Raw genomic sequence first — 22718 nt, forward strand, 5'->3', positions numbered from 1 at the left:
ACTGAGGCTAAATGATCACAGCTTCCACCCCTCGGAGAAAATCTGAACCCAGCGGGTGTCTGTTGTGTCTCTCCGGGAGGTTTAAGGAGGGGAAACATTTTGAGAACCACTGACCCACTCTCTGATGAATGAGCTAGAGCGTGACCACACCCCCGTTTACTCACCGTGTGTGTTTATTGGCTGTTGGGAAAAGCGCTCGCATGTGGCTCCTGTCAAGGGTTTATACTATTAAAACTCCCCAAACTCCTCCATCCTCCCTGACACTTGTTGCTGCTGTGCGCGCACCACCGGGGAGAGGACACCTGAATCGCTTCAGCATTTCTTTTTAGGATTTCCCGCGGGGAGTGATGAACTCCATCGATCCTCAGTCCCATCACCAGCACCACCACACCTCCCCTACCGTCGGTTCTCTCCCACCCAAAGGCGCCCAGGAGGCCCCGGATATGGCGGCTGCTGTCTACTGCGACAACTTCAGCAGCATGTACCACCAGCCGAGCCTCCAAGGTGCGCAAAGGCCCGCTGGCTACGGCCTCGGGGACTACGCGTCGTCTCCAAATCCCTACCTGTGGCTCAACGGGCCGAGCGTCAACTCGTCCGCTTCATACCTGCACGGCAACAACCCGTCGTTCATCCCGCCCTCCTACGGCTCGCAGCGGCAGTTCATAACAAACTCACCTGGATTCGGCGGGCCCGACCTGGGCTGGTTGTCCATCGCCAGCCAGGAGGAGCTGCTGAAGTTGGTCCGTCCACCCTACTCCTACTCGGCGCTCATCGCCATGGCCATCCAGAATGCGCACGAGAAGAAGCTGACCCTGAGTCAGATTTACCAGTACGTGGCTGACAATTTCCCCTTCTATAAGAAGAGCAAAGCGGGCTGGCAGAACTCTATCCGGCACAACCTGTCTCTCAACGACTGTTTCAAAAAAGTGCCGAGGGACGAGGACGATCCAGGTACCGTGAACGCATCACAGAAAACGTTATTAGTACATCAAAAGTGTTGAGGCGTTTAATACATGGAGTTTACTCATCGGGAGGGCTCAGTGGTGATCAGTTAAATAGAAAATTTCGTTCAATCAATCAAAATTGAAACTTTTAAAAATTAATATGAATAGTTAAATAACTTCATTTTATAGTGCCTAAGCAGATATGTGCGTAAAACCCTGGTTGATGCTTTGTAAAGTGTTTTTTTTTTTACTGCCAATAAGTCAATATGATCAGGTCAGGTATGTGCTTTTCATATTGCAATGGAAAACAAGTAGCACTACTTTATATAGACAGACGGATAAATATGAGCAGACTGTATACAATAATGTAGTACAGTTTATGTTCCTCTGCACTACCTTCAGTAGTCTATTGTAGTATTTTTAAAGCAGTGCTTGTATTGTACACTATGACTGGAATGTTGTTTTTCATTCTAACCTGTACTTCAGTCTAGACTAGAAAGACAGTCAGCTCAGGAAGAGGTGCCAAGAGAACTCCCAAGTGTCCAGTAGTGCAGATAATAGGAAACTAGGGATGGCAGTATAATACAGTACATTTTTACCTATTGGATCTTAGCTTCCGTGACACAGACATCTCTTATAGATCATTTCTTTTAAGGTTCATTCACATTGCTTTGATTTGTACTGTAAAGTTTGACGGGAAGCTTTAAAAAATGGCATCAGAAAGAAATTTAGGATTTTATTTAGTCAGACAAATTCTGATCAGGTAATGTTTCAATATTACAAAACTGAAGTAATTCAGCTGTGATGTGTCTCTCATTTCCACTTGCAGGGAAGGGGAACTACTGGACGTTGGATCCAAACTGTGAGAAGATGTTTGATAACGGAAATTTCCGCAGGAAAAGGAAAAGACGATCGGATCAGAGCAGCGCAGGAGGAGCAGCAGCAGCAGCTGTGGGTGCCACAAAGGTTGAGGATGGTAGGCCGACAGCGGCTGCCCCACTGAAACCCTCAGACAGTCCTCAGCTCCTGGGGCCTTCCTCCCCAGAGATGGAAGTGATGAGCGAGAACCACAAAACATCCGCATCTGCGTCCCCGCCTGGACTGGCCTCCTCTGCTCCTTGTTTTAATAACTTTTACAGCAATATGTCCACGCTCAGCTCGGGGGGCCCCAGCCGACAGGGGTCCCTTGGACTGGTGAACGAGCTCTCGAACAGGAACATAACCGCCCTGAGCCCATACCACCCCAACCACAGCGGGCAGGACACGGGGCCATCAGAGCACAGCGAGAGCTTGCATTTTAACCGTGGAGTGTACTACAACACGTTTGGCGGAGGGCAGAGCGGACAGTTCAACAGTCACTTCTATAACAGTTTCAGTGTCAACAGCTTGATCTATCCCAGGGAAGGCACTGAGCTATAGGACCTGCTTTAACCACAGCGTCACACTGTTGCAGGGACTTATTTTTGCTCTATGACTCAAACGCATGCTTGCATGCATTTATTTCTGCAGCGAGATCTAAGTACAGGCTGGGTTGCACTCCACCACATAAAAAAACACAACACTTCCTTCACCGATCAACATGCCAGACAGATTAAAGAACACGAAATATTTAAGTTAATTTAACTTTTAACATTAAAACGGTGGAAAGGTCAGCCTGAAAGTGTAACAAAAATGAAGCACTTCTCTTTTTTCTTCTTTTTCATGACTATATCAAAGCTCTCAGTGGTTTTAAAAAAAAAAAAGGCTGCCACTGAAAACTGCATTTTTTGAAAAACTTTATTTTATTTTTTTTTTATTTGAATGTTACTTTTGCTTTTTAGATAAAACCGCTTAAGATGTAAACATGCATTTGCCAAGTGTGGCCCATTTTTCTCCGGAGCAGCCAAATTCTTCTATCAGATCACATAGTTGAGTCGCAGTCAATGCAAATCTGCCAAAGTTGCCTTCGTGAGACCGCCATTACCTCAAAACAACAATCACATGACATGAAAGTGCCCAATACTATGACAGGTTTCTTTGTATATTTAGACACATAATAACTGATTTCACAGACAAGTAAACTTAAACGTGAGCTTGCCTTATTTTTTTAATATCTCCATGTTGACTAAAACCGCAGCACTAAGGCTCATTTAAATACGCGTGTGCTTTATAAATATGTATTTTTGTAAATTATGAAAGTAGTTGGTGACTATTTATGCTATTTATGCAAATAGGCTTTTTTTTTATCTACTGTTGTCTGAACATAGTTTGGTTAAAGCAGAATATTAGCTTTGCAAAACGCAGAAGAAATGCTCTCACTAAACCCCCAGATCTGTACACTAAAGCTATATCCTATACTATGGTTTCACTCAGGATTCAATGTGACAATCACTGAATGGCTTATGTATCTTCTGTTGCCTTTGTTTTTCTTTATACGTTATATTCAGCACATAAGCAGATTCATCTACCATCACAAATAAATGCTGTGTGCTATCTACTGTATTGTCATGCATCCTTTTAAACAGGGCATGAGGTGCATTCAGGTCTGCATTGTAATTTAAATGTATTCCCCATGAATTTACTTTAATTTAATAATCAGTTGTAAAGTCAAACAACTTGCATAAAAAAAAATACTATGAACATTTTTTTTAGTATGTCATGTTCACCTATTATTTACATATTATTTTTATTGTGTGGGTCTTTTCAAGTTCCTTTTCCAGCTTTATAAATATTCTGCTTGTACTCAGAGTTTAACAAGAATCTATGGCTTGAGTGTAGTGGTTTAAAGTCAAGTTTACAGCACGACTCTTTTATTCTGTTTAGTCCATTTTTCTTACTTTCAGATCAGCGATTAGTGTTTGTCGGGTGGTTTTTGCTCTCAGAAGACAATTTTAGTACCAGGTAGTTTGCCTGCTTATACCGGGCCTCCTCCTGCCTCTATCTGCCACTGCTAATGATGTTCAATACGTAAAAAAAAAAAAAATAAAATGACACCAAAACAAAAATTGTTCCTAAAATTAAGAAAAGTTCACACGGATGCTTTCACATTTCCTTAGAATTTGGGAAATTCCCCAGAAAGAACTATGCAGTTTTGTACTAATTATAAGGAAAAGTGAGACAACTTCAAACTTCCAGTGAAAGACCTCCAGTGAATTACTGACAAGGCTAAAGTGTCAGCTGATCTCCAGATTGCGATATTCATCTAGAGGAAATCAAAACGCGGAGAGTTAAGTTTCCAGTAAGGAGTTAAACGAAATGTTTCTCTGAGGAAAATTAATCCTCGAAACTTTCAACACGTACATTTCTGAAGTATGTTTTTTTTTCTATATTATTGTTCTGTCAATATTTCTGTACAGCATTACAAAGAGATTAAACTTGTACCCTCATGATACGAAAACATGCTTTGTTTTAAATTTACAGCCTGCTCTGTGTGCAACTTTTCCTTTCTCCTGTCACGTTTGCAACATTTACCACTTCAAAGGGAACAGCAGATTAATATTTTTGCGCCTACTTCTAATACTAAATATGCTCCACAGGCAGAGACGAGCTGTGCTCAGTTCTGACCAAAATTAAAAAAGAAAGTTCAAGGTTGGAGCCGGTCCAAAGACTCAGCAGTTTACAGACGACTTCATACAGAAAGAATACGTGAAACAATAGAGCCATTGTGCTCTGTCCTTTATGCCGGTCCCTATGTATCAATTAGGGACTCTCTGAAGAGAGGTGAAGATATCCCCCTTAAGTATCTCTTTGTCTCCATTCTCCAGCAGTGTTTGTCCCAAACTGAGAGGAGGCCATGTTCCTTTGTTCCTGCTAAGAAACGATGCATCGAGAAATTCCCTCTGCAAATATTTGCCACCCATTGTGCAGATTAGGGACAATGATGTGATGATTTATTTAGTTTTCACTGTTTATAATTCACACCATGCATGTGTCCAGGTACTTAAGCACTGTGCCGTGAAATTGACATGACTGTACTTTCTTATTATCTCGGATTTGCGTCTTCTTTCTTTTGGCCCTCGGTTATGAGAATGGTTGCAGACTGCAGGGGAGGGCGTGGGGGTGGGAGGGCGTATCGTTTCCATTTAGAGGATCCAAACATAATTAAAGGGGAAAAAAATATTGTCATAATGTAATAATAGAACATTGTTTAAAAGCATTTCACCTCATGCCATGCACTTGTGTGACCCTTGTTTCATTAATAAAAATCTGACCTACTAATTAAGCCCTATTAATGTAGCTTTTCACGATCGCAGCTTCGTAGCCAAAGAGTCATTCCAGTGTGATCTAATCTGTAAAAGCAAGGATCAGTTAGCACGTCGTGTTTCTTCTTCTGCGCTCCTCTCCAGCGCTGCGGCGACTCCTGAGCGACAGTCAGATTACCTAGATCTGACCTTCGATGTCAATGTACATCGAGCAGACGGTTCCGGAGCTTTTCCCATCCTGGTGGACTTCTCCAGAGTTGTCCGTGAATGAGCATTCCTGCTGCCAAGTGTGAACTTTTCAATTAGAGAGGATCCACTGACCCAGGCTCTGTTTGATCACCTTCTTTTGTGCCTGGAACATTGGGCACCCCGTCCTAATTTGGCATTCGCGCGGCCCTATTGGGTGACATTTGAAAAGCAGCATTGTTGGGCCAGCTGGGAAGCAGGTTAAATACTAGACTGCTGGTGCTATTTCGATCAGTGATTGTACAGTGTAGGCCGAATTCAAGTCCCAAAACGACCCCACAAGACACCCCCCCTCTCCTCTCCCCGAACCCAAATTGTTCCTCTGATAATAGACAGGGAAGAGGTGACGCCTCGCTAATGAGAAACATCTTAGAGGGAGCACAGAAAACAACTGTTCAGTCTCGTCAGCATGTTTCACATGAAGGGCCGGAGATCAACTTCATCAAGGATCCCTGACTGCGATGTTAAATAAGCACAGCAGAGTGATGCTGCGTCGGGCCGGTGGCTCGTTTCAGGACACGGGACTGTCAATGTCCCGGAATGATCCACGAAAACAAAACAGGTTTTCCCCATGTCTGACAATAGCAACTCTTTCATGCTATTAGGTCAAGTATTTTATAATTTGACCTTGCTCCTTAACTTCAATTTGATGTAAAGGTCAAACCATGTCTGTGAAGCATCAGTGCCCCTTAAAAACAATTTTATTACTTCATTATTATGATCATCTACAGTCTTGTGGAGATAAATAGTCAATTTAACAAATAAGATTAAATAAAGGAAAAAGTAATGTGAAGGATAGCACAAATTATTGTGCTCTTTTTTGTTGCTTTCTGGCTTGTCTTTAGCAACTATAGAAGGTTACAGGTGCTTTTCTTCAATAAAGTGATAACAAAGTCAATTTTTGGTGTTTTTTTTTTATATTTGATGATGTTTTTGGTCATAATTGTGCAGAAAGAGAGAACATTTTAAAGAAGAAGCCATGCACCACTCAATCTGAGAGTAAATGCTTCAAGTTACGTTACCTGTGAACACCATTCTGACTTTTAATTCTAAAATTAAAAAGGAGAATAATAGTTTTGGCATGTGTAGAAAAACAAATCTTGGTGGGCTGCGTACTGTAGAAGTGGGAAGGTGGGGAGGGTTGAAGTAGTAGGGTGGCTTGGGGGGGTCTTGGGCATGATTTGATCCTGGAAGGCTCAATTAAGTGGTTCGTTTACCCCTCGTGTGGAGCTGGTGAATTGGAGCCAGGTCAGCTCCGGGTTGAGATGTTGTTCATTATTTTTCCGCCTGTCGGATCCCATGAGTGGCCGCTGGAGACGGTGGCTGCTCGGCGGCCGAGGAGCAAAGGGCCTGCCGGTGGGGTACGTCAAACACACTCAAAGCCTCTCCCCTTGCCGAGGGGATTATGATCAACAAAGCATGTCCCACACCTGCACCAGCCAGCACAATGGAAACTCCGCGGGCCAATGGAGACGCAGAGAGAGACCAGTTATTAGAGGCCCCCGCCAATGTAATGGATTACATTAACCCCTTCTGTTGTTCTTCCTCCTAGAGCTTAAACATTGAACTGACGGAATCCACATCCCATTGAGAAAAACTTTAGCAACACTTTGTTGCAACAGCTTTTTCCAGTCTGTCCACTCACCAGTGGGGATGCACTTTAACTTCACTGCTAAGCTGTTTGGTGACCTAACCAAACGCTGTGAGGGTTTGGGAACGTTTGGATAGCTCTTCTTACCAATACTACACACTGGTGGTGATTGTACTAAAGGCTTTAGTCTTATATAAGTATATGCAAAACTAGTTGAACTAAAGATACTATTTTTTAATGAATGTTTAACTTTTTGGTCACTTTTGTTTATTTATTTTAATCCGAAACAGGGAACATTCAACAAACTGTAAATACAGCAGCAAGGCCTACCCAGTGGGTAGGTGTGGAGTTACTCACAACAGGCAGGTGTCTAAACGTTAAAAAGTACTTAAAGTTAATAACTTGGTTTTTCAACACAGGTATCATATTTTAGCTTAGTGATGTGTAAACAAAATAATTCCAGCTCTTGGTTGGATATTGTTGAGGCTAGCCTGTAAATCCCTTAAAATATTGAGAATTAATTGCGTTTTCCTCACACTTCACTCACAGCAAGGTGACTGGTGATTTGTGGTCTTTCTGTTTTCTATTTATGCCCTGGATTGAGTATGCCAATAATACATTGACCTCTACAGGTACTTTTGAAGCCTGCCTTGGTTACCAAGCCTTTGTTTCCAGCTCAAGAACGAGAGGAAGATATTTCATCCATCCAGCTCCATCTATGTTGCTGCCACTGAGTATGGAAAAAGGCTAAGGCCGCCCTCCTCAAAACCACGGTTTGACAAACAAAAGGGGAACCCCTCAGCCTCGCAGTGCTCCCCGGGTCAGAAGGCTTGGCTCCAAGGACATTTTCTTTTAACATACTCCTCCCAGAAACTCTCTCATAGATTTATTGGTCCTTTTGAAATGGAGAAATCAATCAGTTCATCTGCAGACTGTTTTAAATTGTCTGCTTCTATGAGAATCATCACTATCATCCCACATGTCTGAAGTCAAACCATCCACTTCTAGCCCTCTGTCTATTGTCAGATGAGGGTAGAGTCGAAAATATGTGTTACTACTCTTGTGCTGTTGTTGGTCCATCATCTTAAAAGCTGAAATCAAACTGAGCATTAATAACAATTAAAAGTGCCCATTGCAGCCACTGTCTGTACTTCTGTCTGTACTGAACGTCTCCCAACTCTGCTGCCCCTTCTTTTCTTTTCAGGCATTTTTCTCAACCAATCAGCACTCAATCGATGCACAGCATCATCCACACGAAGCAATGTGCAATTGGAATCTTTGAAAACTGGATGGGAGGATGTTTGTGTTCGTTGAAAACCCTTCGCTGGAGGGTCTCTGTTGGCAAATACGTACCAGTTCAGTTTACATTGTGCAGTAACCTCAACATGTTTTACATTGTAAGGTCAAGACCCTGCAATAATACAGTGAAAGACCCAACAATCAGATGGCCCCCTTTGAGCAAGCACTTTGTGACAGTGAGAAAGAAAAACTCCCTTTTCACAGGATGAGACCTCCAGCAGAACCAGGTGAGGGGTACAAATACGTAAGGTGTTTGCTCATGATACAAATACGTAAGGTCTCAAATCGATTTACAAATTCTGCAAGACCTTATCAAACTTACTTTGGACACTCTCCCCTCATCTCCAGCAGAAGCTACAGTCCCATTCCTATTGAAAGAAATCCCTTTCACACCACTTGCCTGCTTTCTGAATACCGATTCCACTTTTACAATAAAATCTGTAAAGCTGCTGCCGGTTGTCTGGGTCTGCTGTCTGAGACCAATTTGTGGTTAAACATGACACTGCTGCTAATATTCAAACTCATCACACCAGCTTAAACTAGAGTGTTATTAACTGCACAGCCACATTCACTGTACAACTCTTGTAGTGGTGTCAGTAACAATATTACTCCTCCATATTCTCCATGTCCCATTTCTCAGACTGTATCAACAAGTAAACAGCATTGTTTACCCCAAAATGTGCCGCAGCAACATGGTTTGCGAGTGTGTTTGGGGTTTATTTTAGGTGTGTTTTGGAACAACAGAACAGGAGGATACTCAAATATTTTCAGTGGAGGAGGGTGTCAGTCCCTAGGGAACCCGTCATGGGCAAATTGGACCAAAAGCTCAGCTGAATGCACATCGTTGCCCTCGTCCTCACCCCCTCCCTAATACTCCCACCTCCACCCCTTCCACACACACACACTCCCTTCTTTTCTCTTTTCTCCTTTAATTGGGCCCATTTTTCTGGCACCTCCCCAGGTCACACTGTCATTTTACACTGCGTAATAAGCTATTAGCCCCAGCCGGACCGGGTTCCACAGCCACCCCACGCTAATCAACATGGACATGGCCATTGTGAAGGACTGGTACTCAGGACATCACAGTCCTGCTATTGTTATTGGCTGGACCTCAAGGCCCTGGTTGCCCATGCCTTGGCTCACAGAGGGAGGAGGTGGGAGGAGAGGGAGAAGTAAACAGAAGGAGGAGATCAAGGAGAGGTGAACTCACTCTCGCTACCCCCCTAGGAAACAGCGAAAACAAACTGTCACACCTTTGGTTCAGCCATCCTGCTTTGACAAAAATATGACTTTCTACCTCGTCCTAAAAGAGCAGAGCGCCTGTTAGAAAAATGCTGATACTAGACTTGTAAATGAAGATTTTATTCATTGCGTATTTTACCACCTCGAGTTTATCCAGAAAGTATTCTGGAATGTGTATTTTTCCGTCTGTCTTTACCTCCTGGATTTTTTTTGATACATTTTTTTAATCTTTGTTTTTGTATGCCACATTGCAAAGTGTTGGGCACGTGGTGCATGACAAAATACATAAAAATCAGCATGAAGGGAAATGGCAATCCTGCATTGGGAGCATCTTTTCATTGTGGGGTGCTCAGAGGTTTGGTCTACTACAATATTTTGTTTTCTCAGGTTGGTCTAACAGGTTAGCTTGGCAAACATGACACTTTTGTTTTCTTTACTTCTTCCATTTCACGTTTCAACACCCACAGTTCAACCACAAACGTACAAAACTGCGCTGTGCTGCTTTCACACATTCGTAATAAATATCACAAATGTTGTTTATTTGTAATCAAATTGTGTAGTTACTTATTTCACAAAACCTTTGTTAAAAACATTTTAGATAAGAAGTCTCTGGGCCTGCCTCAATGGAGAGGAGCTTTCCTCAACCATATAACAGCTCCTGTACATGTCTCAACACCTCCAGGCGGAAAATCAGGGGGTTAGACGAGGCCTTGGCACTGCAGACCGTCTGAGGCGCTAATACTTGCACAAAGACTTGGCAGGGAGAAAGCAGAGCTGTATTTTATGTTGGAGATATACATGTTTCAGATTCGTTGAAGATTGTCAAGCACTCATTTGTTACCAGGAGTCAATTCTGAACTCCTGCTGCAGAACTGATATACAAGTAGGTAAATCAAATGTGAGGTCTGTTGATTTATCCTGCTGGAAAGCTAAATAGTGATAGATTTTAGGATTTTATTTTGCAAGATATCAAGAGTTTTTTAAGAGAGTCTGTGCATGTGTGTGTGTGTGTGTGCGCGCGCGCTTGGTGGAATGCTGGAGGGCAGGCTGGGACTGAGGTGTGAACAGGTGCAACAGGGGGAGTCCAGGCAGGCGAGTCCCTGTAGTTACTATGTGAGTCTGGCTTGTGGTTAGATGTTGGAGTGGGGATAAACTTCTTCTTTACTTTATTAAGTTTTCTTCACTTTGACCACAATTTTTTCACATTTTGAGTAAAATTTGTTAACTTTAATAAAAACAGGTTTGCATTAGCAAAATGTGTGTAATTAAAAGCAAAAGAATAAATTGCTACAAAAAAGTTTTTTATACGCCGCAATCTGTGTCTATCTATCAAGATCCTTCTTCTACTTACACACATGCACGCAGAAACATGTGCACACACTCACCCACCCTACCAGCCTCCAACCTCTAATCCAGCCACCACCTCTGAGCCCAGGGTCCTCAGGAAAAGTTCATCCAGAGGGCGGAATCAACCTCCATGGCAAAAAGCTGGGGCTAGAGAGGCATTCAGTGAGGTTGGTGTGGGATGTGTGTATGAGTTTGCAGTAGTGTGTGTAAGAATGGAGGGGACTGTAAGAGGGCATCATTCCTGATGATGAATGTGTGTGCATGCATGTAGTTGTGTTGGAGGTTCACTGGTTCTGAGGGGTTTTTTTCTTCCACATTTGTCATAGTTCACCGCTCTGAACGTCTGCTCACGGGTCACAGCTGAGCTTCTGGTCAGGCCATACCAGCTGTCTGAAATCGCATATTTTTTGGAGGGAAAGACGAGAAGTAGCTGTCTGGAGTAACGCTAAAATCTCATTTTAGGAGGTCTCAGAGAGGCATAACCGAATTGATTATATGCTTTCATCAATGACAACTCATCTTAATGCACTGGTTTTTGTGTATGATGTAACAACATTTCCCTTGAAAAATGAAATCAGTTATTGTTATTATCATTTAATGTTTTTTAAATATTTTAATATGCTTCAAATTAAATATATTTTAAGTTCAATATGGTAGTTCAATCTTTTTTGTGCGTTAGTTTATTGATATTTCATGTATCTAAAAATAACAGTAAACCTATGTAAAATTTATATGAAAATTAACTTATTCTTAACTTTTTTCTCACCAAGCATTTCTAAACTGCTTTTATTTATTTCTAAGATCATCCTTATAGAAAATTAGTAAACCTTCAAAATTTATTATTCACTGTTTTAAATAATTCAGTTTTTGTCAGTAAGTTCAATTATCAGTAAGTTATAACAACAGAGGGGCTGCTTCAGGAAATGATCTAAATTCAAAATTTAAAGTTATTCTTTATCTACTGATAATGTAGTTTACACCTAAAACTGATGTGAAACTATAAAGATATGTGCAACATGCTGCAGGATTGCATGGTCACCCTTAAATCATTGCTAACTGGCAGGACCTGAAGCTGCTCTACTTTTTCTGTTTTTCCTGCTGCTCATAATTGTTAAACCAAAACAAAAAAGCATCAGTTGATTGTCAAAAGTTTAAAGACAAATAACTGCAAACAGAAAATGGCTCCGACAATTAGTTCACTCAGATTTTACATAGAGAGTGGGAGCAGTGGTCCTCATGTGGCCCAGACCCAACCCTAATGAGGCAAGTTGTTGTTTCTGGGGTTCCAGTTAGAGTTGGGATGATTTAGGGTTTGTGTGTGTGTGTGTGTGTGTGTGTGTGTGTGTGTGTGTGTGTGTGTGTGTGTGTGTGTGTGTGTGTGTGTGTTGTTTACAGTTTACACAGTAGCACTCTGGCAGTGCATCAAAACCTTGTTGCTTTTTGTTATGAGGTAAACACAACCCTCAACCCTGAGGCAAGGCCAGGACAATCACCCAGACCAAGAAGGCATCCCATAGCTATGACACCCCCAGTACTCCAAACCTTCACGTGATAGCTCGTACGCCCAGTAGGGAATATTTTAGTAAGAGCGCTAACGTAAAGACTGATACACAGCATGCTGTGAACACCGAAGACGAGTGTGCTTGTTTGCAGTTTTATCCTGGGTGACTTCATCAGCAGTCATCGAGTATTTCAAGGATAACCTCACGTTTTGTAAATGTTGTTGAGTGCCCACCATGTTACATTTGACACTATTGAGAAAAACAGTAAAGTGTAGTGTTTAACTATAAGATGCACCATATATCACTTTTTAATAACAAAATGCTTACGTCTCACTATCCAGCACAGTTCTCCATAACAAGTGTGTGCTTTTTAAAAAGACAGCTACTTGTAGGCCACCTGACTCAAACACACATAGAGGCAAACAGGGTTATGCTCCGTGTGTGTGTGTGTGTGTGTGTGTGTGTGTGTGTGTGTGTGTGTGTGTGTGTGTGTGTGTGTGTGTGTGTGTGTGAACCAAATGGGGGAAGAACTGGAAAGCCCCCAGCGCAGGTGCAATACAGGGCCATCCGCGACGCTCCGTCAGCTTCACACCGGGCCAGCAAGGGGTTCAGACAGGGGGGTGGAGGATGAGATTTTCTCACCCTGCATGCCTTCTTCCGTGCAGCAGAGCTGGTAATTTGGACAGAAAACTGGATTTCTGCCCAACAGCAAAGCAGAGCCTGGGCAGAGATGCGGTGAAGCAGCCCACAACTGAGACTCAGAGCAGGCAAATAGGGGCTGAACTCAGGATGACCAATATATTTTCATTCATTCATTCGCTTGTCTTTTATTTCCCCCTCTACTCCCACCTCCACCTCTTGATCTCTCGCTGCACTGATCTACTTTTCTGTGATCAGCTTAGTCTGTCTCTGCTCATTGGGACGGTTCATCAGCTCTATTGTTAACAATTGAAGAGTGCATAGTACAGTTCCTATTCACAACATTTAGGACAGGCTTGCTTTGACATAACTACTGCAGTAATAACACAGATGTGTGATAGTTGATACTTACTAAAAACAGCCTACAGTTTCCCTAAATCCAAAATGTTTTGTTGCAGAAACTGTACTAAAGATAAAAAATAAGGAAATCCTTCTGATAAAGCATTGAATTCTCCAAATAGCTTGTTGTTAAGGCATAAAAACTGCACACCCTTAGCACTCCTTGTGCATATAAAGGGGCTCTCAATAATGATGATGTGCATACAGGTGTGTGCATGTATGTTGTGGTGCTAGACAGACACTAATTTCCACCTGCAACAGAGCAATGGGCCAAAAGCACAGCTTCAAATAATCCAGAGCAAACTATCACCTGATGTTCTGTCTGTAGTATTGGGGCCAGTGGAGACACTGGACTTCCAGTTCAAATCCAACTTTTCTGATAACAGCTTCATAGCGTGCTTCCTAAAAAAAGTGTCCATACAACAATCGAATATGTGGTGGGTGCTTCAGGAAGCACTGGGTCCAGATTACCTCCACATAGTTTTTGACAAAAGCAACGTTTGAATGAACAAAAAAAATTCATAATTAAAAATATGTATATTTAGCACCTTGACTATGGTTCCTATGTCCTTAATTTGCAGGTGACTTGGAGATTGTTATTTAAAATTTGTTTTTATAATTGCCAAAATTACCACAGAATTAATGCAATACATCTGCAGCAGTTAACTTTAGTTTGTGCTTAAGCGGGGAATTCAAGTAGATCCTAAGATGTAGCCCACACAAGCGACCAGCATTAATACCTGAATGACCACAGTTGCACCAAAGCAATGTGCAGTTACACTTCTAGAGATATCAACTTACAGCTTAGGGTTTCTGAATTGTTATGATGGGCCTACACTGTAGATTTAACACTATATATAAGTCCCCTTTTATAAGGGAGCCAATAGTTTTAATAGATCTACTAACCATGGATTCATTTCTAAGCAAAACCACAGCTAGCTCATTTTACTAACTACCTGAATTTAACCAGTGTAAATTAGCTGGTGGAAACAACGTAACAGCCAAAGTTACTGTTACTTTTTCACCTGCTCAGTAAATGCATGCATCATTACTTCTTTTTGTGTATGTGTGCGTGTGCTTGTGTGTGTGTGAGGCAGCGTACATTGATTAAAGTCAATATTCTATATTGTGATATTCACATATTGATCTAACATGCAGTTTCAGTAATTGTTGCATTTTAAAAGACAGTGACTAAGCATGTGAAACATTGACAATCCTTACTCATATACTTTTTACTTTTTGCATTGGGATTTTTTCCTTCACCCTCCAAAGTTCACTTCAGTGAGCCGTTACATGGCACAGCCAAAGCTCGAGGCCCTGGGCTCACAGCTTTGATCCATCCACCCACACCGTTTATGCAGTCCTTCCGATAAACTCCCACTCCATTTCCAAATAAATTAACACCCCTAATGGAAACTATAAAAACTATGCTGGGTGCAAAATATGGCATGCTTTTATTTTTCCAGCATTTAAATGATTTGCAATTTAATTTACAGTAAATTGCAAATCATTTAAATACTTTCCACTTCCAAAACCTTTTGCTCTGAAACCGGAATACACAAGGCCAGCTGCAAAAACACCTGTGTCCATGCCTTTCAATGACAAAACTGAGACTCTGGCCTCTTTAATAAATACAGATAGTCATAGCCATTAGTAAATGTGCTCCACAGTCATTACAGATCGATTAGTGCAGTTTTACACTCCAAAAAACTAGCAGTGTAAGAGTGCATGGACAGCTCAGTTACCTTAAATAACATAATTTATCAGAGCCAGTTACACAATCTGACTTTAAAGGTTGTTTCCATACCGCTCTTTTTGTGTGCGTGTCTCTATTTTTGCCCTCAAACAGATAAAGTCTTGTAGATTCACCTGCCAGGCTTTGTTAGTCAGTGTGAGGTCTACATCTGCCAAGGCAAGCACAGCAAAGTAATAGAAGGTAATAAAGTACCCCGTAATAGAGCATCGCAGAGGAGGTAATTACAGTGAGGGGTGCCTTTTAAAGGATTGTTTGTAATGATTCATGGTTGCACAAATGCAATTTTCCTGTCACTCCCTTCTCATCACTCACTGCTGCTCGCCTGGATATGCAGGTAGCCTTCCTCCCACCCCTGCACGGCGCATCTCTGCTGTGCTAACGAGACACATTTCCCCAACGTAGAAAAAGAAAAGAAAAGTTCCATTAATTCAGTTAATGTTCTATCTAATGGTTCTTTTAGCAGCTCTCAAGCTTCGAGCACAAACTGTACACTTTGCACTTTCTTTCATCCCTCATGTAAAAAAAAATCATGAATATCATCATCATCATCATCATCATCATCATTATTATTATTATTATTTGCTGCATACAAACAAAAAAGATGATTCAAATGTGTGATCTAACCAGTTTTCATCCTGTCAGCGTGCATGTGAGAGCATGCAGTCAGGAGTGAGGCATAATGCATAAGTCATTCAACTTTTTTTCATTCATAATCGAGTAGATTTAAGAGATAACAGCGTGGGATTAGCAGACTGTAGTAGCTGACATTTGCCACAGGACAAAAAAAACCTGGTCGACGAGACTCTTTTTGTATTTTAACAGAATATTTCTACGGTTTAGTTTTCTGCTAACTACTAATTAATACTAACTAATAACCTTTAAGAAGGAGAGAGAGAGAGAGAGAGAGAGAGAGAGAGAGGATATTATTTATGCCAACTTGCTGTAAAAAGCCCAAAAATTATAATAAATATTACAACAACAAATATGACTGCATTAATATAAACACAGCCACTAAGAATAACTTAACAGTGGTATTTTTTTTATTAATTAATCATGACGATAATTAATAAGTGGACAAAAAAATACTGCAAAGCTTCTGTTACGAGGTGTCCCACACAGTATGTACTTTGGGAAGAGACCATGCACAACAAGATGCTGCCTTGTTAAGCTGTTTGACTTCCTCTTAGCTCCCTGTACGCATGAACGGGGTAAAATAAGAACAATTATATCAGGACCTTTACAGTGAGTCCAATTTTTCTTCTTTAAATTCCACAAAAGTTACCACAGATTTTCATGTGGTTTTCATCTGATGCACTTAAACTGAAGAAGTCATCATCTCTACCACTGAGTCATCTCTTATCCCTCTGTCTCTTAGTCAGTCTTGACAAATCTATAGGCCTATTTGTCACCACAAGAAAAGCACCCCGGCCCCTCCCCGTCCCTCACGCCTTGCTTTAATAAACCGGGTTTGCATGAGATGCCATTCATGTTCAGAAAAGAAAAAAAAACCCAGGCAAGCTGGAAGAGACTCGCGGTGGAGCTTACAGCAGCAAAATGACATCGCCTCTTTCCTACGCATCCCAACCCCAACTGAGACCCAGACATCAAAGGCAGGTGGAGTGAAACCATGAAATTACAGGTAAGGTGTCAATTACCCTTTGAAACCAAGCACTCTCCAAATCCAGGCAAGACCCAGCCGGTCCCTGGAATTAGAACAAATAAAGAGGAACTGAGGAAAGAATGGCAGGGAAGGGAAGGGAGGGAAGAGGAGTGAAGGAGGAGGTTTTACAGGCCATGTTGACAATATGGTATCAGTATAAAAGGCCCTAATTCACCTTTAAATTATCCCCTCCTCCTCTCTTCAGTACAACTGTACAACCATCGCCTGTTTGAGCGCGTGAGAGAGTCTCATCTGGGGAAAAAGGAGGGGATGCAAAAGAGCTGCAAGTAAAATCTGCATCTATGCAACTGTTTTTGCATGCATCAAATTTCCCGTGCAGAGTTTATGTGGCAAAAAGAAGCACTCTTAAACCCACTTGCATCTCTGGTTTCACTCACACACCTTTGCCCCTTAAACATCAAAGTCAAATTTTCGGCATGTAATGAAGGATAAATCTAGCTGAACACCTTCTAATTTACAGGTACACCTTTTTTATGAGTAATAAAGTCTTTATAGGTTAGATTACACTAAGTATGATCTAACTGGGGGGAAAAGAAATGACAACAACATCAGGTTTGGGGTTTTGTTGCTCGTGTGTTTGTTTCTGTATTTCCGAAGTGCTGCTTTTATAAACTACTGAGGCAAAAGAAAGTCTTTTAACTCACGCACAACAGTCTCTTGTTTCTCTGTGATTCCAGTTTGACGATATAGTATTTATTTTTGCCTCATAAAGGAAACTGTCACAGTGGGAATTAATTTAATTAATTCAGTCAGTAAGTCAGTTGACAGCTCATGTGGGGGTGGGGGTGGGGCGATCCATCCGCGGCTTTGGGTTACACAACACACACCCGACAGCGCGAGCCTGGTCCAGCCCAGACGCTGCAGAACACCCACAACGCTTCCCCGCCCCACCACCAACCCCCTCCACCTCCAGCCTGCCTTCCGCTGCCAGGTGGGCCTCACCGAGCCCGGCTTTAAAGAAGGCTGAGGAAGGTAAAGATGACCTTAGCTAGAGGAAACACTACACTTTATACACCCGTTCACAGAATATGCATCAGAGACAACAAAAGATACGACTGAACCAGAAATGCTACGTAACAATATGTTCCCCATTGTGTCTACAGCTTGCAGCTGAAAACAGATTTTTGTAGGTTTTGAAGACTGAAATCTAAACATGAGGTAAATCATGTGATGTGACTGAAAGCTGCAGAATAGCTGCTTCCTGGACTCTGTGGTAAGTAAACACAGTTCACCCACAACATTAAAACCACTGTCAGCTGAAGTGAATAACACTGATTATGTTATTATGATGGCACCTATCAAGGGATGAGGAATATATATATATTAGACGGCAAATTAATCCAACACTGGTGTGTAGGAAAAAGCTAAGTATGACAATATAACAGATTGTAACATGAGCTAAATTCTGTTATTATTCAGTCTGCAGCATGCTGTGGCGTCTACAAAAAGCAGTCTAAAAAAGGCAACTGGTGGTAGGTAGCTGTTCAGTATATGTGAACCACAGGATGGCCCATGTGGTCCAAACCAAGAGAGCTACTGTAGAATATACTGGATGTTAATGCTGGCTTGTTATGCACCTATAATAGCCACATGAGCAGCAGAACTGGACCATAGAGAGAGGACAGCCTGGTTTATGAATCACGTTTTCTTTTGCAAGCTGGCAGAGGCAGTTTGAATCCTTGAGCAATGTGCTCCTAGAAACCCGTCAGTCTCTGTGTGTATCACTTTGATATGTACCAATAACCTACGCCTAATAGCAGTGTCCCCTTTCAGCAGGGTAAGTTCTGTTACAGACGTTGTTCAGGAATGCTTTGAGTACAATGATAAAAGTTGGTGGGAATCAAGTGAGATCTTGCAGCTCACAAGGCTTAAAGTATCTGCTGCTGACATACTGGTGCCATAGTACACAGCACATGCAGCGGTACACCTTCAGAGGTCTTGTGAGGTCCTTGCTTTGACAGCAGGTTAGGACTGTTTTAGTGGCACAAGGTGTGGTTTTGATGTTGCGGTGGAAGTGTTATACAAATAATGGAGTAGCATGGATTAAATGCCCAGTTTATGATGCCCTAATGCACTTTAATACTGTTTATGTTTGGTCTATTTTAAAGCAGTACACCTGTCAGTATTCTGCACAGGACTTTTTATTGATAATTATGATTGAAACCAGACTCATTATGAAAATGCTGTTACTGTTTTTCTTTGTAACTTAGATCCATGTTGCATAATTTTTGACATGTAATTAATCAAGGACCTTTAATTCACATTATCACTTAGAACTCTTTGACCCGAATGGGTTATGCAATACACTAGCAAACTGATATTATCATGTCAACTCAGTCTTTGATACAGAAATTAAAGAAGGAGGGAAAGTCCACAGATCAGCAAAAGATTAAAACCAACTCCCTAACATTATGTAGATCTCCTCATAGTCTGCCTTATCAGAGCGTGAAACATAGACCTCAGGGAGTGTGCCATGGTGTTAGGTGTTTTTCCCTTCTTATAGCATAGCCATAGTAGGTACTACAACTGCAATTTGTACACGTACAACAGTCTACCTGTTTAATGAAACCTGCTGTGAGCTCAGGTTACCTTTACACTTAGTGTGTTTACAAATGCTTCAGTTGCTAATGAATGTTGTATGAATGGAGAGCCAGACAGAGCAGACAGATCGTCTGTCAGCAGCCTGATGACAATAATAAGTCATCTACCTTTTCAAGGTCATAAACAACTTCCCATTATTAATTCGGCATTAACTGCTGTGATTCATTGGGGGTTGCGGTCTACAGTTGATTGCTGCCAAGTGTTTTATGCATGAGCTGAGTTAAAACGTTGGTGTGTGGCATTGTTTCCAGCAGCACAGGCCAAACATCTGTCAATTCATCTTACACTTCCTAATGAAGTCTTTTTTCTTTTTTTGGTTTTTGGTTTTTTTTTTTTTTTAAACAAAAAAACTGGGATACTGTCAAAAGCACTCAAAGTTATACTCTTTTTGCTATTACCCAAAGTACTCATTTCTTAAAGTTATAGTGTGGAAAAACTAACCACTAGATGTCAGTAGACTGCAGATTGCGCTCAACTGAATTCTGTCTTTTACACCTCCCAATTGAAGTGCATAATGAAGCTAATACATAAGTTTAATAAGAAAGATCTTTATTTACTCATCTGTCTGCTTTCCCTGGTAATTTGGCTGTTTCCATCAGTCTGTAAGACTTAATCATCGTCATCAATCATAGTCCAATCATCTTTCTACCCGCCCTTCTTCAAGCCAATCAGCCTCCACTCTGCGTACTTTAAATAAAACTCTCATGTTACCCTTGCAGACTGCTAAATACAGCCTGCTTCCCCCCCCCCCCTCATGCAAGACACTCCATCCAACCCTCCATCTTATCTTCACCACCATCAGCGTCTAGACATTTTACTCTGCCGTGATGGGTCATTTGAGTGTAATCACCAAATACTAAAATTTTGTATATCAAAAACTCTGTTCAGTTCCTTCCAATGATCTGTCCTTATTTAAAACCTAGCTACAGTGGCTGCTGTAGGACAAACAACTCTGGCTACCGTACATTTGTAGTGAATGTGGGCTGCCAGTCTGCTGACCTATTTACTCTGGAGAAAGCTGTAAAACTTTGTGAAAAGAGTCTGATATGACTCGATGAGTCGCTGAAGCTCACTTCTAACTGATGACGGCGATGACGAGTTGATTGGTTGAGGCTTTCCTGAACTTTCTGTCAGTAAGCACTGCTGTTTTTACCACTGTTAGCTGCTATTAGCAGGTGACAGGGAAACTTTTATTTAACTAGCTCTGATATTGTTGGACTTGGATACTTGGCAAATAAAAGCGTGTTTTTGGGCCCTTTAGGCTAACATTAGCTAGCATAATGTTAGCATATAACCAGCTGTTGTTGTTTAGCCAGTTCTTGGCAGTTGTCTGGAGACAGAAGCACTGTGTTTTATTAATCTGCTGACAGTAAGTAAATGTGACCGTCTTGAGAATAAATAAACATATTTGTGCACGTTTTTGTTGGCGTTGGAGCCCTGATGGGAGGACATGAGGCTTTAGGTGAGGAAGAGTATGAGATTGTATCCAGATGCTGGTTGTGTTGTCCCTGTCCTTCCCAACTACATTTTCTAATCTCCTCCGCCTTTGGCATACTGCTTTTGTGGCCAGTCTCAAGCTACATGCAATTGCTTCTAAAGCTATTAGGCAAAGTGTCCATCTTGGTCACTGCATTCAAGATTGTGGGTCAACAAGGTGTTTTCCGCAAAGTGGTGCCCACACCTACATATTTTTTGATGGAACAATTCTAAGCTTATAGGAATGCATCAATTTGTTGGAATACATAATCAATGTATATTTATGTGTATATCGTTCTATTAAGTAAACTCAAAGGATGACTTACCAGTCCTTTAAATTGATTTTGAAGCTAAGAGAGAAGTTTGTCATTGTGCTTGTATGACTGATAAGCATAGTCAGCTGTGCAGTCTTATTCGTCATCAACTGGCTTCTGCACTATGTAAGTGCTTATCAACACATTGCCAGCATCCAGGTGGCTAAAGCTTCTTTAAAAACCTCTCCTGAAAATCATGTATTTTTAAAGCCTTTTTCTTTCATTTCCAATTAAAGTTACTGTGACATGAAAAAGTATTTGCCTTAATAAATAATTATTCTGGTTTCCACAACAACATCCGTGTGGAAAAAAAGCAGCGCTGTCTCTTGAACTTTAAAGCTAAAGTCATTTTAGGCAACCCTTCATCAAACTGTTAGAGGCACCAAGCTTTCAAGTAATGTGTGAACTTGCCTTTGTCAGAGCGACTTAGATAACAACAAGCAAGTGACACTTTTCGTCTGAGACTACCTCAGAGGGGAAGTGATGCAATGCTGACCCAGGAGATTCAAAAACAACTCTGAGCCCAGAATCAAAGAGGCCGGACACTTTTGTCTGTTCTGCTGACAGACGCGACGTTTCAGTGGAGGTGGAGCCATGAAAGTCTCTCAGGTCGGAGTCACTCCTCTGGGATCACTCACACCCTCTTACACACATTTTAAATATATTCCAAGAACTGCCATGTTGTTTATATGTTTGTATGCAGAAGCGAATTGTTCTGGGCAGATGTGAACAAGTTGCTAGCTGCTTGCCTGCGTAAGCAACTGTGTGTGGTGGATTTGAATTTTATGACTCAAACATAAATTATAGATCGAGATTACAAAACAGTGCATCGCTCGAGGTAGAACATAGTTGAAAACACGTGTTTCCACCGATAAATGCAACAACATCAAGTGTTCGAGCAAAGTGTATGAATATTTTCGCTCTCTGGAGGTCGGTTGTTGTTGCTCAGCTGGGACAAGACAGCTGGCCTTCGTGCTATGCCATTACTTCAGATCCCATTATTACAGAGAATCCCAGCAGTAATGGAAATAGCCTGTCGTCTTGGGCCAGGTAGCACAGCTAGCCCATAAATCAAACTGGCGTTAGGGGAGGTGAGTGAGGCGGGGAAGGCAGCGGTGATGGTGATGGATGGGGAGAGTGAGTAGGAGACAAAAGTGGGGTAAGAGAAGACGGGAGGAGTTTCCTGTGCTTGCTGACAAGCTCGAAGAAGGCTTGAGCAAACAGGTCCTATAAGATGCAAGCTAAGATAGCCATCAGTAGACCAGTAGAAGACAGACAAGTTTGATTTAGGTTAGTTTAGATTGAAAATGTGTCATCACTGATTATCACTCTGTCACAGATACACACACCTTATTTGCTGCTCATTTGGTTGTATTCAGTGTTAAATCAGAACTTCAACATTGCCTTTTGAGATGTAGCCTACAGTAACTATCCATTAATTAGTAACAATAAACATGCTTGTGTATTCCTGATATTGTCACAGTTACTTATTGTGAGCAG

The 22718-nt window shown here is 41.6% G+C and overlaps 1 protein-coding gene across 1 annotated transcript; it reads left to right on the forward strand.

Moving 5' to 3' along the window:
* Positions 1-347: 347 nt before the first annotated feature.
* foxi2 (forkhead box I2) lies at positions 348-2363 on the forward strand. Its single transcript, XM_085343161.1, has 2 exons — positions 348-951; positions 1774-2363. The coding sequence occupies exons 1-2, from the start codon at positions 348-350 to the stop codon at positions 2361-2363; spliced, it is 1194 nt and encodes a 397-aa protein (XP_085199287.1).
* Positions 2364-22718: the final 20355 nt, after the last annotated feature.

Source organism: Diplotaxodon limnothrissa, linkage group LG19, assembly GCF_057381915.1.
Source record: "Diplotaxodon limnothrissa isolate DT_005_m linkage group LG19, D_limnothrissa_male_GT1.1, whole genome shotgun sequence".
Lineage (NCBI taxonomy): Eukaryota > Metazoa > Chordata > Actinopteri > Cichliformes > Cichlidae > Diplotaxodon > Diplotaxodon limnothrissa.